The sequence below is a fragment of the Pteronotus mesoamericanus genome, unplaced genomic scaffold, assembly GCF_021234165.1.
Source record: "Pteronotus mesoamericanus isolate MK-2021 breed Mesoamerican mustached bat unplaced genomic scaffold, CSHL_Meso_final contig_74, whole genome shotgun sequence".
Classification (NCBI taxonomy): domain Eukaryota; kingdom Metazoa; phylum Chordata; class Mammalia; order Chiroptera; family Mormoopidae; genus Pteronotus; species Pteronotus mesoamericanus.
This window is the reverse complement of record NW_026555247.1, coordinates 39843795-39861175: the sequence shown is the minus strand read 5'-3', so window position 1 is coordinate 39861175 and position 17381 is coordinate 39843795. Positions and strand designations below refer to the sequence as shown.

Sequence of the window (17381 nt, the reverse complement as noted above, 5' to 3'; positions counted from 1 at the left end):
AACATTAATATGTCCTCCTGCTTAGGAGTGAGCAACAGAATCAGGAATCATCTGACGTTAGATGCATCTTGGATGCGAACCTCAATATAAGGTTGACCTTCGCTTGGTCCAGGAATGTAGATATGGGGCTGCATTTCCCTACTCCCTGTCTCAGAATTCACTGAATTCCACCCAGGAAAGCAATGACTTATCAACTGCCACTTAGCCACTTCATTTTCATAGAGGTAATATTTATCAATTAAAGTTTTGAAACAAAAATTAAACATATTTCGAAATCACTGTGCCTGCGCCTATGAACATTTTTAATAGAGTTCAAATAGTTTATGTGAATCCAGAGTCCTGGGCTTGGTCCCAAAACACGCACCGTCGATGGCGGTCACCCTGCTGCTGACACAGGAAATAGTAAAGTGATTCACATTTCTTCCAAAGTGATTAAGATTCCTGCTTTAAAAGGTACTTCAGAAGCCTGGAGCACTTTTTTCCAGCTTCAGGACCTTAACTTATGCAAGTGAGCATGCTCATTTGATCTTATATCTGTGGAACAAAGATAAATATTTATGATCAATAACGACTGTAATGAGTCTGACCGCAGGGTTACCTGGGTACAGGCGAGCCCTCATTAACTGTATGAGCTGCTACAAAATTTATTCTTAAAAGCAGAAGTTTCAACCCAGACAATTTAAGGTGAATCACCCTTCTGAGATACCCTGGCTGGGAACTTGATCAAGCCATAGATTTTATTTCCCTGACAAATTATAAAACAAACTTACCCTCCGGCCATAAAGCATGCTCCTCTTAGGATTTTGACTCATGAAAATGTAATAAAACAACTCCAACTTGTGACCTTAAAGTGAATTCTGATTTGGTCTTCACAGTAATAAAGAGTTTACTGCGTTCTTAGATCACCCACTGTGTTGTTTTATAGCCTTTTAAATGGCATTTTGGGCATTTACCTATGTGATAAGGACATGGAAAATGCTAGAAGAAATGGAAGAAAACCAGTTTTCAGACCTTCTCTAGAGTTGCCTAGTCAAGTTGTTCTAGGATGTATATCAGCTTTCAGTGTATTTTAATAATGACTTTGAAAGCAGTACTTAAAAAATGAAAAATGTATCCAGATACCAGTAGAGTGGGATATATAGGAGCTTTAAAATAAAACTGATCTTCAAAAACGTTCAGAAAAACAGATGGGGAAAAGAAAGACCATATTTAATAAGATTGGCAGAAAGTAAAAGAATGCAAGAAAACTATTTTATACATGCCAGTTGGGAAGGGACTGCTTCTAGTCTGCATGATAAAGTGATTCAAAAGCCAAGATTCATTCTAAATTTAATGACAAATGAAAATAGCATTGTTAAGGGGAAAACATAAACTCAGGAACCAGTTAATTAAATGGAAAATATGGCCCTTAAAAAGACTCAGATGGACCTACAGGGTGCTGTGCTCAGTGAAATAAATCAGTCAGAGAAAGACAAGTGCCATATGATCCCACTTGTGTGTGGAATCTAGTGAACAATAGAAATGAACAAACGGAACGGAAACAGACTCAAAGACACAGAGAACAGGCTGATGGTTGCTTGAGGGGAGGGGCTTCCAGGGGACGGGGTGGGGGGAAAGGTGAAGGATTGCGAAGCACAGCTTGGTAGTTACAAAATAGTCACGGGGATGTAAAGCACAGCGCAGGCAATACAGTCAATATCATTGTAATGACTATGTACGGTGCCAGGCGGGCACTAGAAATGCCAGGGGGACCCCTTTGTCACGCGTGCGATTGCCGAACCACTATGCTGTGCACCTGAAACTAACGCAAAATAAATAATACTGAATGTAAACCATAATTGAAAAGTACGAAAAAAAGACAAATAACAAAGAATCAAAAAGGAATTCTCTCATGAAATTCATCCCTGGTGAAGCTTTTGTTGGGTTAATTGCGGGTGGTATAGGGAACAGGTGTACTGAGTCTGCTGGGATCAGGCACATGATTCCTAATCTAATGGGACCGTCTGCTGATTAAAAAGAGAGAGCTCATTTTCACGAAAAGGAACACCTAACCACTTTTCGCAAAAGGGATTATGATCCCTTGAACATTTCCTCTGATTATAGGAAAAAACTGCATTTCTACCTGAGTCCAGATTACAAAGAAACGCAATTGGAAAGGCCTTGTTTCTTTGCTGCTAGCATTTGTTATACAAGGGGCTGCAAATGCCTGCTATATTTTAAAAACATATCAGGCCATTGTTTTCCTCTACTGATGAGAGACAGAAAGGATAATGACGATCATTTACGGAACGTTTGGGTCCCATGAGAGAAGAAACGACTGGGGAGGACGTGGGGGTGACAAGGAGAAGGGAGGTCTGTAACCTCTGCAACCGAGGCGGCTGGTTCAGGACACGCGCAGAGCGTTCCAGGGGCCTGTAGGTAAAACGAATTCCCTTCTGAACTGTCTTCAGATTTATTAAACGTTAGAACTCCCCAAATGTTGAAATGGCACAGACCCTCCCTCGGCATCAAGTTGATGAAAGACGTGGCCAGGCGGGCCCAGCGGTGGTGGCCGCTACCACGCGCTGTGGGTTTGCTCGACGCCCGGGGCCGCACATCCACCCTGTCTCGCGGTTAATAGCACTACGCATTATACGCATTATTCCCTTTTGCTGATAAAGCACAAAGACTCCCATGTACAGACACACGTGTACAGCAGCCGGGGCAGAGGTTCTGAACTCGCATCCCAGCTCCAGCCCTGACGAACACGGGGCATCACAGCACTTCTGTGTCTTTATCTTCATTTTACCACCTCAGAGAGGGGAACAATAACCTTCTCTAAGCTTTGTGAGAATTAGTGTGATTTAAATGAGTTCATGGTAGAGAGCACCATGCGGGGAAACACAATAGTATTCGATAAATAGTAATAGCCATCCTGGGAGGGACTTAGTGATTCGGCCTCGCGTCCCAGGGCTGACAATGGCTGGGCTGGATTCCTCTATTTCCACGGCCCTGCACAGCTTTACTTTCTGAGAAGACAAAGAACTTTTCTGGTAAGTTTGCTTATGCATATGATGAGCCAGTATCATCTAGACAACACAGATGTTCAATAAATTATTTACACCTAAGTTGGATCTTACTTTCCTAGTGATGTGTTAGGTAGATTTTATCACCTTTTCCCTATGCTAGAAAACTTCCCATGAAGTATCCACAATAGTTATCACAATGTTTAAACAAAGTATCCTGGAAATAGGGAAATGGCAAGGTCCGCTCAAATGTGTTGATTTTGCCTTTATGTGATTCAGGAGAGGAAGCGATGGACACCAACAGTTACTTTTTCTCTTCTCAGGCTGGCACACTCCTACAAACTCTTAGATTCCTCAAATTCCCAAGTGGGGACCGGTCTCAAGGTCAATCATTTTTTTTTTAAGTTTTTACATTTAGATCCCCTCACCCATAATAATACTTTTTTTTTTTTTTTTTTTTTTTTGGTGCCTACCAGTGTCTCAGATCTCTAAATCTCAATTTTCTTTGTGTCATTCTGCAGTTTCCATTCAATGCCTGCAAGCTCTTTATCTAAGGAGGCCGTGGTGACTGGCGTTAAATCTAATTTGCTGCTGACATCTGTCTCACTATTTAAAAACAAATTCAGTTCAATTTAGTGAACCGCAGCCATGTTGTTAGACGTAGTACATTTAAAGACAGGAAAATATAGCTTAAAGCAAATGTAACAGGGCACTTAAACACAAAACGCTACTGCTTATTTCGTGGCATTTCCAGTGACAGGCTAAAGGAAATGCTTTTGGCTGCAGACACTGAGCGGCAGCTTTGTGACATATTCTGCCAAAGAAATTATGGTTATTGAAACAAATAAATCCTGCCGATGTCTCTGTGATGTGTTTCTATAATACAAAGCTCGAATTCACAGGAGACAAGGTTATCAGACTGGGGCCGTAAATATAATTCTTTAGTCTCTGTTTTCTCTCCTTATAGAGCTGGAGAAAGTTGCAAAAAATAAGGCAAGGGGGTTTAGAAACTAGTGAGAAGGAGCATGCCTGGGAAACCCACATAGAAGGGCTCCTTTTGAAAAGGAAACAGGGCCGTTGATGTGGCTGGACTTCCTCAGGATGGTGCCGGGCGCAGTGGGTGCTACGTGTTTCTGGCTTCCGAATCTGCTGAAACCAAAAACCTCAAAAGGGAAATTAATGCCTAACCTGGTACTGAAGTAAGTTATAACATTCAATTACTGTATTCGCTTTTGTAAAAATTACATCCTCCCAAGAAGGCAGCACAAGAAGTACATTAGGATGAACTTTCAGTTATAGTATTTTAAATATATTTTAAGGGCCATTTTTTCCTTTCACCGCACATGATCGGTAACGGCTGCTTTGTGTGAATCTACGGTGCAAGGCATCATCTTTTGTTACTGAGAAATTAACTATTTCCTGTAAGAAAAATTTCCAAGTAACCCCACTTCTCATCTTTCATTAAAACTACTTTCACACTCTGATCTCAGACCTCTTGTCTTTCTGGTTTACTCCATTGAGCATCTTGATTCCAACACTCTTCGAACTCCATCAAGCCCACCAAGGATCTGCTACTGATTCTACTAGCGTCCAGCTCCATGAGCCCTTGACGTCCTTGCTCCCGTCCTTACCCGCCTAAACTACTGTCAACCATTATAATCACTTCTAGGCACGTCATGCCAGTCCTGGACTCACCCCCTCACTTCCTCATGGTCCCTGCCCAAATCTTCCTAAAATAAGACAGGAAAATACACACATTCCTAAACATTCGAAACAGTTAAAAAAAAGAAAGAGGACGGACAAGTACATAAAGTTAGGAATGAGAAAGTGTATACAAATGGAAGGAATAAGCTCCAGTCACCTCACCAAGTGATGAATAGTTTTAGTAGTTTCCCTAATTGCCTTTTTAAAGATGTCAAGGCCAAGGTGTCTGGAGGGAAGGCCGCTTTCTCCCAAACACATCATGGAAACGCAGGGAGCCAGCCTTCACACGCGGGCAGTCAATGCCAGAGGCTGTGGTGTCTCCTGGTCAGATACAGGGGAATCTGAAACTTGGGGTGAAAGGATGAGGCCCCAGGAAAAACAAACGGCCAGCATGTGCGTAGGAATCTTTAGAAAGCCACCAAGTTCGTAACATAGTGCCCCTCAAATGTGTATGAGGCAATGGTGGTTTCAGAAGCAACATGAAACTAGTGTTCCATTCGTTTTGCTGAACCGCTCTTGAGCTTAAAATCAGGAACACTTGGATTTCTTTTTCTTTTTATGAACACCGACAATACCCTGAGGCTAAAGCCTGTCTAGGAAGGTACAAAAAATTCACAGACCTGTCTCAGCTGTGAGCGTCGTGAAAATCTGACATGTGACAGAAAACTGCATTTAAAAGTCTATTCAGGATAAGGCTTCACTGGGTCCAGTTGGAGTTGGCTCTTGACATAAAAACAGTAGCGATACAGGGAGAGGACAGAAGTGGGCTTACAATTGTTCATATGGAAAAGAACACAGCACCTAATTAATAATGATGCCAGAATAAACTCTGTTTTGCGTACTCACAACTGTACACCTACTTTTGCCCCATCGTCTGTGAACTGTCACTTGTCAAATGCGTAATTTGTGCTAGGCTTTGTCCTTTTGATAATACATGTTTGTAATAAACCCAGGAGGCGACATTATTATCGGCCCCATTTACAGATGAGGAGTCGGGGCACAGGGAGGACTTGAACTCAGAGACTCTGGCTCCAGAGCATGCCCTTGACCATGATTTTGCAGGAAATATGGTAAAGAGTTCATTCTATTAATTGTTTAAGGGGAAAGAACCATGTGGTTCTACGGATGGATGCCAACTTTGAGTGAGTGACATATTTTAAGAATATAGCTTAGCTACCAGAAATCCAGCACGGTATAACCCTGTAATGATATAAAATGAACTAGTGCCGTGTTTATCAAAGTGGAAGAAGTTCACAAATACGACAATAAGGAAAAATGGCGGCTTGTCCAAGAATGGAGTAGGTGATATATTTTTATAAGTTTCAAAAATATGTTTCAAAAACCCATGATTTCTAGAAATAAATATAAATGTTTACTAAATAAAACAGGCAAAGTGGGACGGTCATAATGCACAGTCACACACGGGGGGTTTGAAACGTCCACTTCCGCTCAGGCCTGGAGGCTGGGAGACGGAAGAGCAGGTGTCAGGAGGGCGGGCTTAGGCTCGAGGCTATACCTCGAGTCTGCTCCAGGGCTCTCTCCCGCTGTCTGGGGACGTCAGCCATCGTGGCCATCCTGACCCTAGCTATATCTCTGGGTCCCTGCCTACGTCTTCACGTGGCTCTCATCTCTCTGTGTCCTCTGTGCCCCTCCCAAACTTCTGTCTCCTTTCTCTTATAAAGATACAAGTCGTTGGACAGACCTAATCAGCTATGGCCTCAGCTTGACTTGATAGCATCTTCAAACACCCTGTTTCCCAATAAAGTAACAAGGGTTGGGACTTAAATCCTTTTTTTGGGGGGGGCATAATTCAACCCATTTAAAATTCTTTTTATTATAAACCTGTTTTTTGCTACCAGGGGATTTTGCATTATGGCCTCTTCTTATTCTGTTTATAGTGAATCTTTTACAACTATAAAAATATATAAGGGACAAGTTGGCAAAAAATAAATTCAGTCTCAAAGCTTCCTGCACTATTGAATGGTAATTGTTTAAAACATTTTTAGAAAGCTTAAACAAAAAACACATTTTTGTTAGTTTACTAAGATGAGTTGCTACTTTAAGAAACATACTCAAATTTTAAGTCCTCATTCAACACTTCAAATAAAAGTTTTCCCCCCATAAAAATATTAAAACTCTATTTCTGCATCAAAGACTTCAAAAGCCTGGTGCCCCATTGTACATAGTTTGATTTCCTAGGACAGTTCCGTATAACAGGATAGCAGATGGTATAATTTTAGAGTGACACATCAAAGGTAATTTCTTTATGTAAATTCTGAGAGCAAAGCAGAAGTACATTTTCTTAATATACAGGAATAAGGGATGACATCTCCCCATCACACTATTTTCCAGCTGACACTCATGTATGTTAATTGTTCATAAAACTTGAAAAATACTTGGCAAATTCTTGCACAAATAGTAGTTAGGTCTAAAAGTACTTTCTTCTGGAGAGGTTCATTGCTTTAGGGGGAATCCAGTCAGCTGTCTCAGAGGAAGGGCACAAGAGCTCACTGACGTTTCACCGTGTGACCTAATAGATAAAGTACCACGCAGAGGCACTTCGCTGGAGGGCAGCAGGCGGGAGGCAAGGACAGGCTTCGGGAAGACAGGGCGCTGCCTCAGCCTGCGTACCAGACTGTCTTGTCCTGTCAGCGCCTCTTAGAGTTTGCTCATCTTTTGTGAGGGATTAAACCAGGACACATCAGTATCGCTCATGTTACATTTAACTGTACACAAGGGGGGACCTCTCCACACCCAAGAAATGGAATTAACTTCTGGAAAGCAGGCCCCTTGTAGTACAGGCTTCCCCCGCTAGGTGAGTGTTCCAGGAACCCATCTGTATCAGGTGCCAGCTGGCGTCGTTGTGAGAGGCTGAGTTTGGCTTCAGTGAATTTTTTTGAAGACTCTTTTGATGTGTTTGCCCATTTCATGATGGGTGGTTTATGAGCACACCTGCCCGCGCCGTGCTGAGTGGTCAGCAGCTTTTGACTAAAAACAGCATGACACCCATGCCCCACCTGCCCTATTCATCTATCTTGTTCCAAGGGACTTTTTTTTTGTTTTCCTTAAGGAAAAAGTCCTCAAAGAGAAACGTTTTGCCAATGTGGAAGAGGTGAAACAAAAAATGGCAGAAGCACTAAAAGCCATCAAAATCAATGAGTTCAAAAATTGTTTTGAGCAGTAGAGAAAACATCTTGATATGTGTACTGCATCAAATGGAGAGCACTTTGAAGGTGACCGAAGTTTAAACGTGTAAGAATAAATATGCAATTTTTTAGGAATACATTCCAGGGTTTTTTTGGGGATTTCCCCTTATATACTTTGATTAATTGTTAATCAGGTTATATACTTTCATGTAAGAATGAATTCCTTTTTGTTTCCAATGTCTCAAGTCAAAGAACCTCTGTTCAACGAGGTGCACCAGCCACACTCAACCGGAGTGTGGTCAGCTCTCCTGGGCCATGATTTCGGAGCCTGCGCAGGACCCGAATTCCCCAGGCTACCTCAGTGACCTGGACGACACACAAGCACCTGGACGCCTTGAGCAATCGAGTCTTCTCAAATTCTGCTGAAACCGGTTCTGTCTGTGATTTCTTCTTCATGTCAACCTAATAATCATGCCCGCATTCTGCCAAACACTTAATCTTTTCATGACAGGTTGCACCTGAAATTTTGGTATTTTTATTCAATGTGATTCTGTGAAGAACATTAAAAATTTAAAGTCTCTGGGTCAAAAGGCAGATCTATTTTTAATTTCTTGAGGCCTCTCCATACTGTTTCCACAGTGGCTGCACCAGTCTGCTTTCCCACCAACAGTGCAAAAGGTTCCCTTGTCTCCACATCCTTGCCAGCACTTGCAGTTTGTTGATTCATTGCCGAAAGCCATTCTGACAGGTGTGAGATGGTATCTCATTGTGGCTTTAATTTGCATTTCTCTGGTGGTTAGTGACCCTGAGCATCTTTTCATGTGTCTGTTGGCCATTTGTATGTTCTCTCTGGAGAAGTGTCTCTTCTTTGCCCATTTTTAATTTTTTTTTTCTTGGTGCTCAGTTTTGTAAGTACTTTATACATCTTGGAATCTAATCCCTTATCAGATGCATCGGAGAATATGTTCTCCTGTTCTGTGGGTTGTCTTTTTATTTTGATCCCACTTCTGGGAATAGATCTGAAGGAAACCAGAACATTAATTTAAAAGAACATGAGCACCCCTATGGGCATTGCAGTGTTATTTACAATCGCCAAGATATGGAAGCAGCCCAAGTGTCCATCAATAGATGAGTGGGTAAAACAGCTATGGGACATTTACGCATTAGAATTCTACTCAGCCATAAAAAAGAAGAAAATGTTACCCTTTGTGACAGTATGGATGGACCTGGAGAACATTATGCTAAGTGAAATAAGCCAGTCAGAGAAAGACAAATACCACATCATTTCACTCATATGTGGAATCTAATGGATGAATTGAACTAACAAGCCAAAGAGAGATAGACTCATAGATGGAGAACAGATGACAGCTAGTTGGGGAGGGGGCAGGGTTAGGGGTCAGAGGGATTGAGCAAAAAGGAAAAAGGACTCGTGGACATGGGCAACAATGTGGTGATCGCTGGGAGGAGGGGTGTATAAAGGAACTAAAAGGCAATGAACAAAATACAATAAAGATTAAATAAAAATAAATTTTGAAAATAAAAGGAAAAGAAAAAAAATTAAGGTCTCATTATACAGTTAACTGCCACGTTCTCTCTAAAGAAATAACTTCAAAACCCCCAAACATTTCAGATCACATAAATCCACTAGATTCATTTTTTTTTGCATTTTTTTTATGATTTCTTCCAAATCTTAGCAGGATAGCTAAGAACCAGATGGCTATCAACCAGAAATTCTATTCCACAGTGACTGAGCCAGATAGAAATACAAGTTGTTCCAACTTCATTCAAGTTCTCTTTTGTATTGAACAGTCAGTAAACAGAAACATCTTCCATCATCCGCAAAGTAAATGGACGGCTCGCAGAAGTGCTGACTGCCTTCACGTGACGCTGAAGGACGCTGTGTGTCTGCAAACCACGCATTTGTGAGAAGCCTCCGTGGGTATTTTTCTCAATGTCACGCTCTGTTGCTGCTGGAAGAGGGGTTCTTGTGGTTTGTAAAGGAAAAGGCTTTCCTGAGGATGTGGCCCTGTGGCATGGCTTCTTGGTGAGGCATCACTGAGGGGGTCCCCCTCCTGACTTCCCAGTGTCCCATCTCCGACTGTCACGCCATGGGGAAAGTCCCATCTTGTCTTCAGTGGGGCCAGGATGAAGGCTGCCGTCCAGAGTATACGCTCCGTGTCGAAGTCCAGTCTAGCTCCCAGTGAACTCAGCCTGTGCTTTCAGCTGCGGTCCATGTGAGGCGCCCTCGTGCTGGGGCCTACCTGTGGGGTTGCACGGCCACAGGCCATGCAGCGGCTGGGGCCACGTGGAGAGAAAGGCGGGTGTCTCGTGCGAGTGCAGGTCACAAGCAAGAGAGAGCTTCTTTGTTCCCCTGAGATTACATTAGCTTGGATGTGGGATGGACCAGGTGCCTTTACAAAATGACCAGTGAACTTCCCAAGCTCCCGTGGGCTTCGGGAGGGGGCACCTTTTAACCAGCGCCTGCCTTCCGCAGGCTAGACTGACAGGCCTCTTTGGTCCAGCACCTCCCCCTGTGCCCTTTTGCCTCCTGGTGCACAAGTGCCTGCTGTCCCCTCTCCCGCCTGGCACTCCGGTACCAGGATAGGGAACGGACAAGTGTTAATCCTCTTGGCAGGGAAATGCTGTAATCCCCGCGGCTGTGAGGTCGCGGCTTCCGTACTGAGCAGGCAGACTCATGCTTCCCAGTTTATTAAACTCAAGATCTAGTTCCCTTTGCTCTCCTTTTCCAGCTAAATACCGATGGTAACAGTTTGACTTCTTAAATTCAATAAAATTGATTTCCTCCTTTGTACTGGATATGAACCAGCTGTTACTTGGGTTATATAAACTATATTTTAAGAATTTTAAGTCATACTTGATTATATGAGTAAACAATCATTAAAATCTATCAGTTGTTTTACTGGCTTACTTCTATTAAATTAGCTACATTATCACAAACAAAAAAAAGTTCTATAAGCTGGGGCGAGTACCTGATGTATAAAACCTTTATACCAGGGACCCTTTCCCCGTTAATTATTAAGCATAAATTGAGTCCTTCCAAAATTAAATAACCCATATGGCTCAAAATATTTCTTAATATTATATATACATATTTTTATTATAATATTCATGAATAGCAATTAGACTTCACAGTAAGTTCCACTGACTTCCAAGAGCAGATTTTTGTCTAGTGTCTAAATCATTAGTAAATATGAATAGTAAGTTTATTTCTAATGTCTACAGATTTTATGTCACAAGTAGGAACAAACACAGTTTTTGTAATTGCATATATAATAAAAATGCTAATTAAAATAAAGGCTTAAGTGCATGCCTATTACCTGTCATTTTGAATTCAAGAAGGATTTTTGGCTAAATCCTTTTTGGACTTATAGGGAAGGTTATTACAAGCCTGAGAGGCAGGGACCTTAGAGAATTGTCTGTGGGAAAAAAAATGCTTTCTTATAAGACTCAGTAATAATATTATAAAATAAAAATACATCTTATTGACTAACATAAATTTATGGGAAAGTGAGGTTATATTAGAAAACAATGTCTTTCAGAAATAAATATATAGAATTTGTGAAATATAATGAAAATAAACTGAAATGTGATGTATTTATATCTAGGTATTTCAGGTACAAAGTGATACTTATGCAAAACTTAAAAAAATTAATTTTGAATGTAAGGATATATTAGGATTTGGGTTTTGACCCAAAATATTTCATTTTAATGTGGGGGCATTTATTAATTTCATAAATATGCCACTATAAATTTTGAATGGAAGAAAGTATAAAAATAACTTTATTATATTGAGAATATATAATTCAATGCCTCAAATAATTTTTTAGGAAATGAGTCAGGTTGCTCACATTTTAAATACTTCTTACTCTAAATTATTTGGAGATAAGTTTTGGGGTTTCATATATTGACAATGACAGACCCACTTGAGCGCTTTTTTCCCTTTTTTCCCTCTTCAAAATGAAGGTAAGAAGGACCTACCACCAATTGCTGGGTTTCCAACATCTAAGCTGTATGCGCCTTCATCTACTAGACACTGACTTGAGATCGAATGCGCTCAACCCACCCGCCCCCAGAACAAGGAATCGCCAAAGCGCAGAACTTCTCACTCGTATTCAAATGTTTTATTCTTCAGTCACCGCAGTAGACCTGGCGGGTCATGGGTGTTGACACACACACGAACACCCTCACATATATGCACGCAGAGCCTGCTCATTCTCCCTCACCCCTGACCCTCCAAACATCACAAACACAGAGCAATCTGTTATCTGGCAATTTAAATAATTGTACCCATAGTGCTGCCCAATGAGTCTCTAAAATGTGTTTTGAAAAAGAAACTACCCCTTTGTAAAAAGAGAATGATTACTATATTGGTGTAACAAGACTTAAATATAAATTTTACTCATTCATGAATCCATTCAGCCAACACATTCTTTATCAGCACCGTGGTGCCGGGAATTCTGGGGTAGGAAAGACAAATCTGGTCATGTGGGCATGGAGCTTAAAATCTGACCGAGGAGAGAGATTGTGACCAGGGTTTGTGAAGTCCAAGCTCAGGGTGCCGTGGGCGGGTAGGGCAGAAGTGCTAGGCTCGGCGTGGGGCAGGAAGGACACGAGGCAGTCGGGCGGGTGTGCGAGCGGGGAGGGGGTGGGGGGGCGCACAGAAGCTGGGAGACGCTCACAGGAGTCTCCACGTCAGCAGAGCGCGCCCGGCCTCGGGTGCCAGAGCATGTTTCTTCCTGTTCATAGAACATACACAAGCTGCACAGGTTCGTGTTTAGAATTGTTTTCGTTGTTTGTTGTGGTGGTTGTCCACTTCTTTTTACCATAGTAGAATAAACCAAGTACATTTTTTTCTGTAACTCTCTCCTTACCCTGTTTTTTAACTTAAAAAATACATCATAGATGGCCTTATGGATAATAGGTCTAATTTTTATTTATTAAGATAACTGCAGATTCACATGTAGTTACAAGAAATATTATAGAGAGATCTGCGTACGTTCTGGCCACTCTTCTCCAATGGTAGTATCTTGGGAAATTATAGTATAATATCACAACCAGGATATTGATATCATTTAGATGTTTCCAGTTTCACTTGTAGTTATTCGTGTGTGCATGTGTAAGCTCTATATAATTTATCGCCTGTGTACGTCTGTGTAAGCGCCATTACAATCAAGAATGACTGCTCAGTTTCAGCAGAAATTCCTGTGACCCTTTCATGGCCACGTACTCCCTGACCCCGTACCCCAAATCCCATTCCTAACGTAGGCAACTAACGAGCCCTTCATTTCTAGAATTTGTCATGTTATAGATGTTATATAGATGGAATTACAAAGTATGTAGTTGTTTGGGGGTAGCTTTTTTTTTTTTTTTCATTTGGCATAATTCACTTGCGATTCATCAGGTTGCCGCATAGATCGACAGTTTATTCCTTTTGTGGCCGAGGAGTCCTTCACGGCATGAGTGCACCCCAGTTTGCTGCAGGACATCTGGGTTCTTTCCGGTCTGGCACTATTGTGGAAAAAGCTGCAAGAACATTTTTGTGCAGATGTAGGGTATGAGTGTGTGTGTGTGTGCATGTGTGTGTGTGTGAACATGTTTTCATTTTTTTCTGAGATAAATGTCCCAAAGTGCTATTGTTGGATTCTGTGATAATTACATGTGTAATTTTACAAGAAGCTGCCATCCGTTTTCTAGAATAGCCGTACCATTTTCCATTCCCACCAGCAATGTATGAGCGATCCAGTTTCTCCAAAAACCTCACAAGCATTTGATGGTGTTACTATTCTTTTAAATTTTAGCCATTTTGATAGGTACATATTGATATGTCATTGTAATTTTAATTAGCATTTTCCTGATGACTAACTTAAAAAATCTGGATCCATTCATGTACACATTCACATCCACATAATTTCATGTGAATTACGTTTATATGCTGGGTATTAACTTCTGTTCATTTTACTTTCTTACTTCTCCTGTTTTGCTTGTATTTTTCCCCCATCTTCCTTTTCTGTCTACCTCATTATCCTCTTCCCTGCCCTGGTAATGCTTGTTACAACAAACACATTCTCTCTCATTATTTATTTGACAAAATGTGATTATTCAGTATATACTTCTCTGCTGGTTGTTTTGTTTGAAGAACTCAACTTCATAGAAATGTTTTCTATGAAGTTAATTGGTTTAGAATTCTTCTTAGTAATTGCATATTATTTTAGGATAAGAATATCCCATAATTTATTCAATTATTTTATTTATAAGCACTCACTGGTTTCTAATTTTGTTGTCATTACACAAAATGTGCTTAAACCTGCATCCTCACGTGCTGGTACACGTGTCTGTATGGAGTATGTTCCGAAGAGGTTCACTGAGTCAAGGGTATGCATATTTATTTCACAACAGTTGCCAGTATTCTTGAAAAAGATAATTGAAATAATTCCCATTCCCACTAGCCATTACTAGAATTACAATTTTACCTGCATTTCCATTAGAAATAAACATCAGAGCTGTGTGTAATCTTGGCTTGAATCTTCCAGCTATTTTGATTTTCACATCCCTGACTGCTTTGTAGTTTGAGTCTTTTAATTTGCAAGTAGAAGTACTCAAGTTCCTTGAAAGTGCCTTTTTTTCTTCCATGGGCATGTGCCATGAAGACAATTCTTAAAAATCATGCCTTTGTTTCTTAAACATAATTTTTTACTAGCTTCAAGCATGCTGTTATTCCTTCACCTAAAATGTGGTTATAAAAAACCAAATAATGCTTTCACATAAGTCATACTTTAAACAAACATTCTCTGTCTTTATACTTGGATCTAGTTTTGGCCTCACTCTCCAGAAATTCTTATCTTGGAAATTAAGCTCATTCTCTTCTAACAAAGAACCCTTCATTTCTCAAAAATCTTACGTAAACCATGAACCCACCACTGCTGCTGCTGCTGCAAAAAAAAAAGATAAAAATAAAAATACATTTGACAAAGGTTTCAATTTCAGACTTGTGCGTTAGAGCACTGAACTGTATTTCTGAATCATGTTGGAATATAATTAGACATACCCTTCTTATCTCAAGTGATTGAGTCCAGTACTGCCTATGTACCCACAACTTGGCTCAGTACAACTTCAAAAATGCAAAACAGTTGTGAAAATTGAAACTGGAAACATACCACCAATAGCCAAAATTATCCTATATCTTTTTTTGAAAACTCATTTTCTGAATGTTATTGGTTTTAATATGAGACGTTATCTCAGAGCCCAGAAAACAGTGAAGTGGTTGTAGACAGTTTGGAAAGTCAGGGAACAAGAAGGCACAAATACTTATATGCGTCAAAATACGGTCCCATCACCGCTGAGACAAGTTCTATTACAGAATGGGAATTTATATTACCAGTTAGCAGACTTCTGTGCAACTCCAAACAGTCCATCTTAAATGATGAAATGAAGTCATATGACAAGTGAAGAGAAGTATAGCAAAGGGAATGAGGCGTTCGAGGAAAGGGGGACACTCTGATAAAGGCTAATTGTTTAGTAAAACTGAGATAAGAGTAGGTGAGGATGTGTGAGCAATTTTATTTAGGCAAAGTGACATTATTGGTTTTAGAATAATATAACCTGGTAGTATGGCTTTCCATACATTTTAACTATAAATCCAGAAGGTTTATTTTTTTTTAAGTACTCAGTAAATCTTCTCCTAAACGTTTAGCTATTATTTTAAATTCACATCTTTCAAACCCTTAGTGCTCTTTGCTTCCATCCATTATAAAATGAATGTGCTGTTTCATTAAGTAAAATCTTTAAAAAGCTGTAATAAGCCAAGTAATACATTATATAGCACAGGAAATGCAAAATGAAAAATACTGCAAGTTCCAGCTAGAAACTGCCTGGCGTTTCAATGCTGCACGAACTGGAGTACTCAGATCCAATCATATATTTACTGGCGGCATGGGAATCCATGAAAGCAAGCAACTGCTCAAAGTTCTGCTCTGAAGGGGCCAGGCAGGCTGTGCCACGCCCCGCTCCCGCCAGGCAGCGTCCCTGTCGCCACACCAAGTGCCTCGCGTCTGCATCCGGCCAGACCCAGGACACAAGCCAGAGCCTCGCCCTAACTGCATCTCCCAGGCACGGCTCCTTCATTCTCTAGGCTTGAAAGGAAACCTTAATCGTCCTCGGACCACCTGGGAGCAAAACCCAGACACACACAGAAAATAAACAAGCACCAAAAACGTCTGTAAAAATCACTATGTTGAGCCTCTGAAAAAAGTCTTCCAGGCGCGTTCTCATGACAAGAAGCCCTCCTACTCAGCAGTGCATCTCAATGCCTCTGGGCCACTGTCCCGGACGCAGCTCGGCTTCCCCCCTCTGCCCCCTCCCCCCGCTGGGGACGGGGCTGTAATTGCTTACCTGACTCACAGGCGAATGTCTTGGATGTTTCGTCATGAAAGATAATGGCCACTGCATGCTTCTTTGTCTCTCGAGGCAGTCTGGTTATATTTTTGATGTTGTGCAGTTCAGTTACCTTGGAAGAAAAGATATTTTTTAACTCCGTGCACAGTCTATGCTGTATACCGGTGTGCTTAAACAAAACGACCAGTTATTACTCTCTTCTCCCGCCTTCCAGTGGATATTTGTACTCCTTTCTAAGTAACTGCAGCCAAAGACAATACAGGAGAAAGCAAAATGGCTTCCATTATGCCCCCAGTTTTGGTCATTGTTCCCTGAATTTTCGAAACAGTCTAAAATTATGTAGAAGAATAGCTCCATGAAAGCAAGGGCTTTGTGTTTTTATTAAAATTGTATCTCTTGCAAACAATAGCACTTGTGCTGCACAGAAGATTCTCAATAAATTTTTGTTGAGTATTGAGTGGATTTAATTTCTCCCCTCTCTCCCACCTGTCATGCAAGTGGCTGGTAGGACTAGGGTTGTGATGGGACTGACAGCTTTTGATTGGCAGACAAAATGACTCTAAAAGTTTAGTGTCGTTAAGCATAAGCAATGGGTATGTTTCACCAAAAAATGCATATGGTGTCCAACTTCACCTTTGCTTACTCCTTTTTTGATGCTCTTCCTTCATTTATATAGGTCTGACTGCTTAACCTACATTATTGTCCTATCTAAAAAAGTTCTTTTAACATTTCTTGCAAGTCAGGTCTACTGGAAATGGAGTATCTTCATTTTATTTATCTGATAAAGTCTTAAGTTTGCTTCACTGTTGAAGGATAGTTTTGCAGGGTACAGAATTCTAGGTTGGAGGGTTTGTTCCTTCATCATATTAAATAGTTCCTTCAGCTGTCTTCTTGCTTGCATGATTTCTGAGGGCGCAATGACCATACTTTGCTCTTTGCTCCTCTATAGGTAAGATGTTTCCTCCCCCACCCTCTGGCTTCTTTCAAGGTTTTTTCTTTATCTTTGATTTTCTATAGTTATACAACGATATGCTTAGGTATAGCTATCTTTTTGTCATTTATTCTGCTTTGTGTTCACTGGGCTTCTGAATCTGTAATTTTATATCTGACATTA

At 40.8% G+C, this 17381-nt stretch overlaps 1 protein-coding gene across 1 annotated transcript in view; it reads right to left on the bottom strand.

The window, feature by feature from the left end:
- Positions 1-17381, bottom strand: part of DOK6 (docking protein 6) — a 228901-nt gene that overhangs the window by 125103 nt on the left and 86417 nt on the right. Inside the window, exon 3 of the mRNA XM_054583889.1 lies at positions 16265-16379. Coding sequence (XP_054439864.1) covers positions 16265-16379 — 115 coding nt within the window. The remainder of the gene's footprint in view (positions 1-16264; positions 16380-17381) is intronic.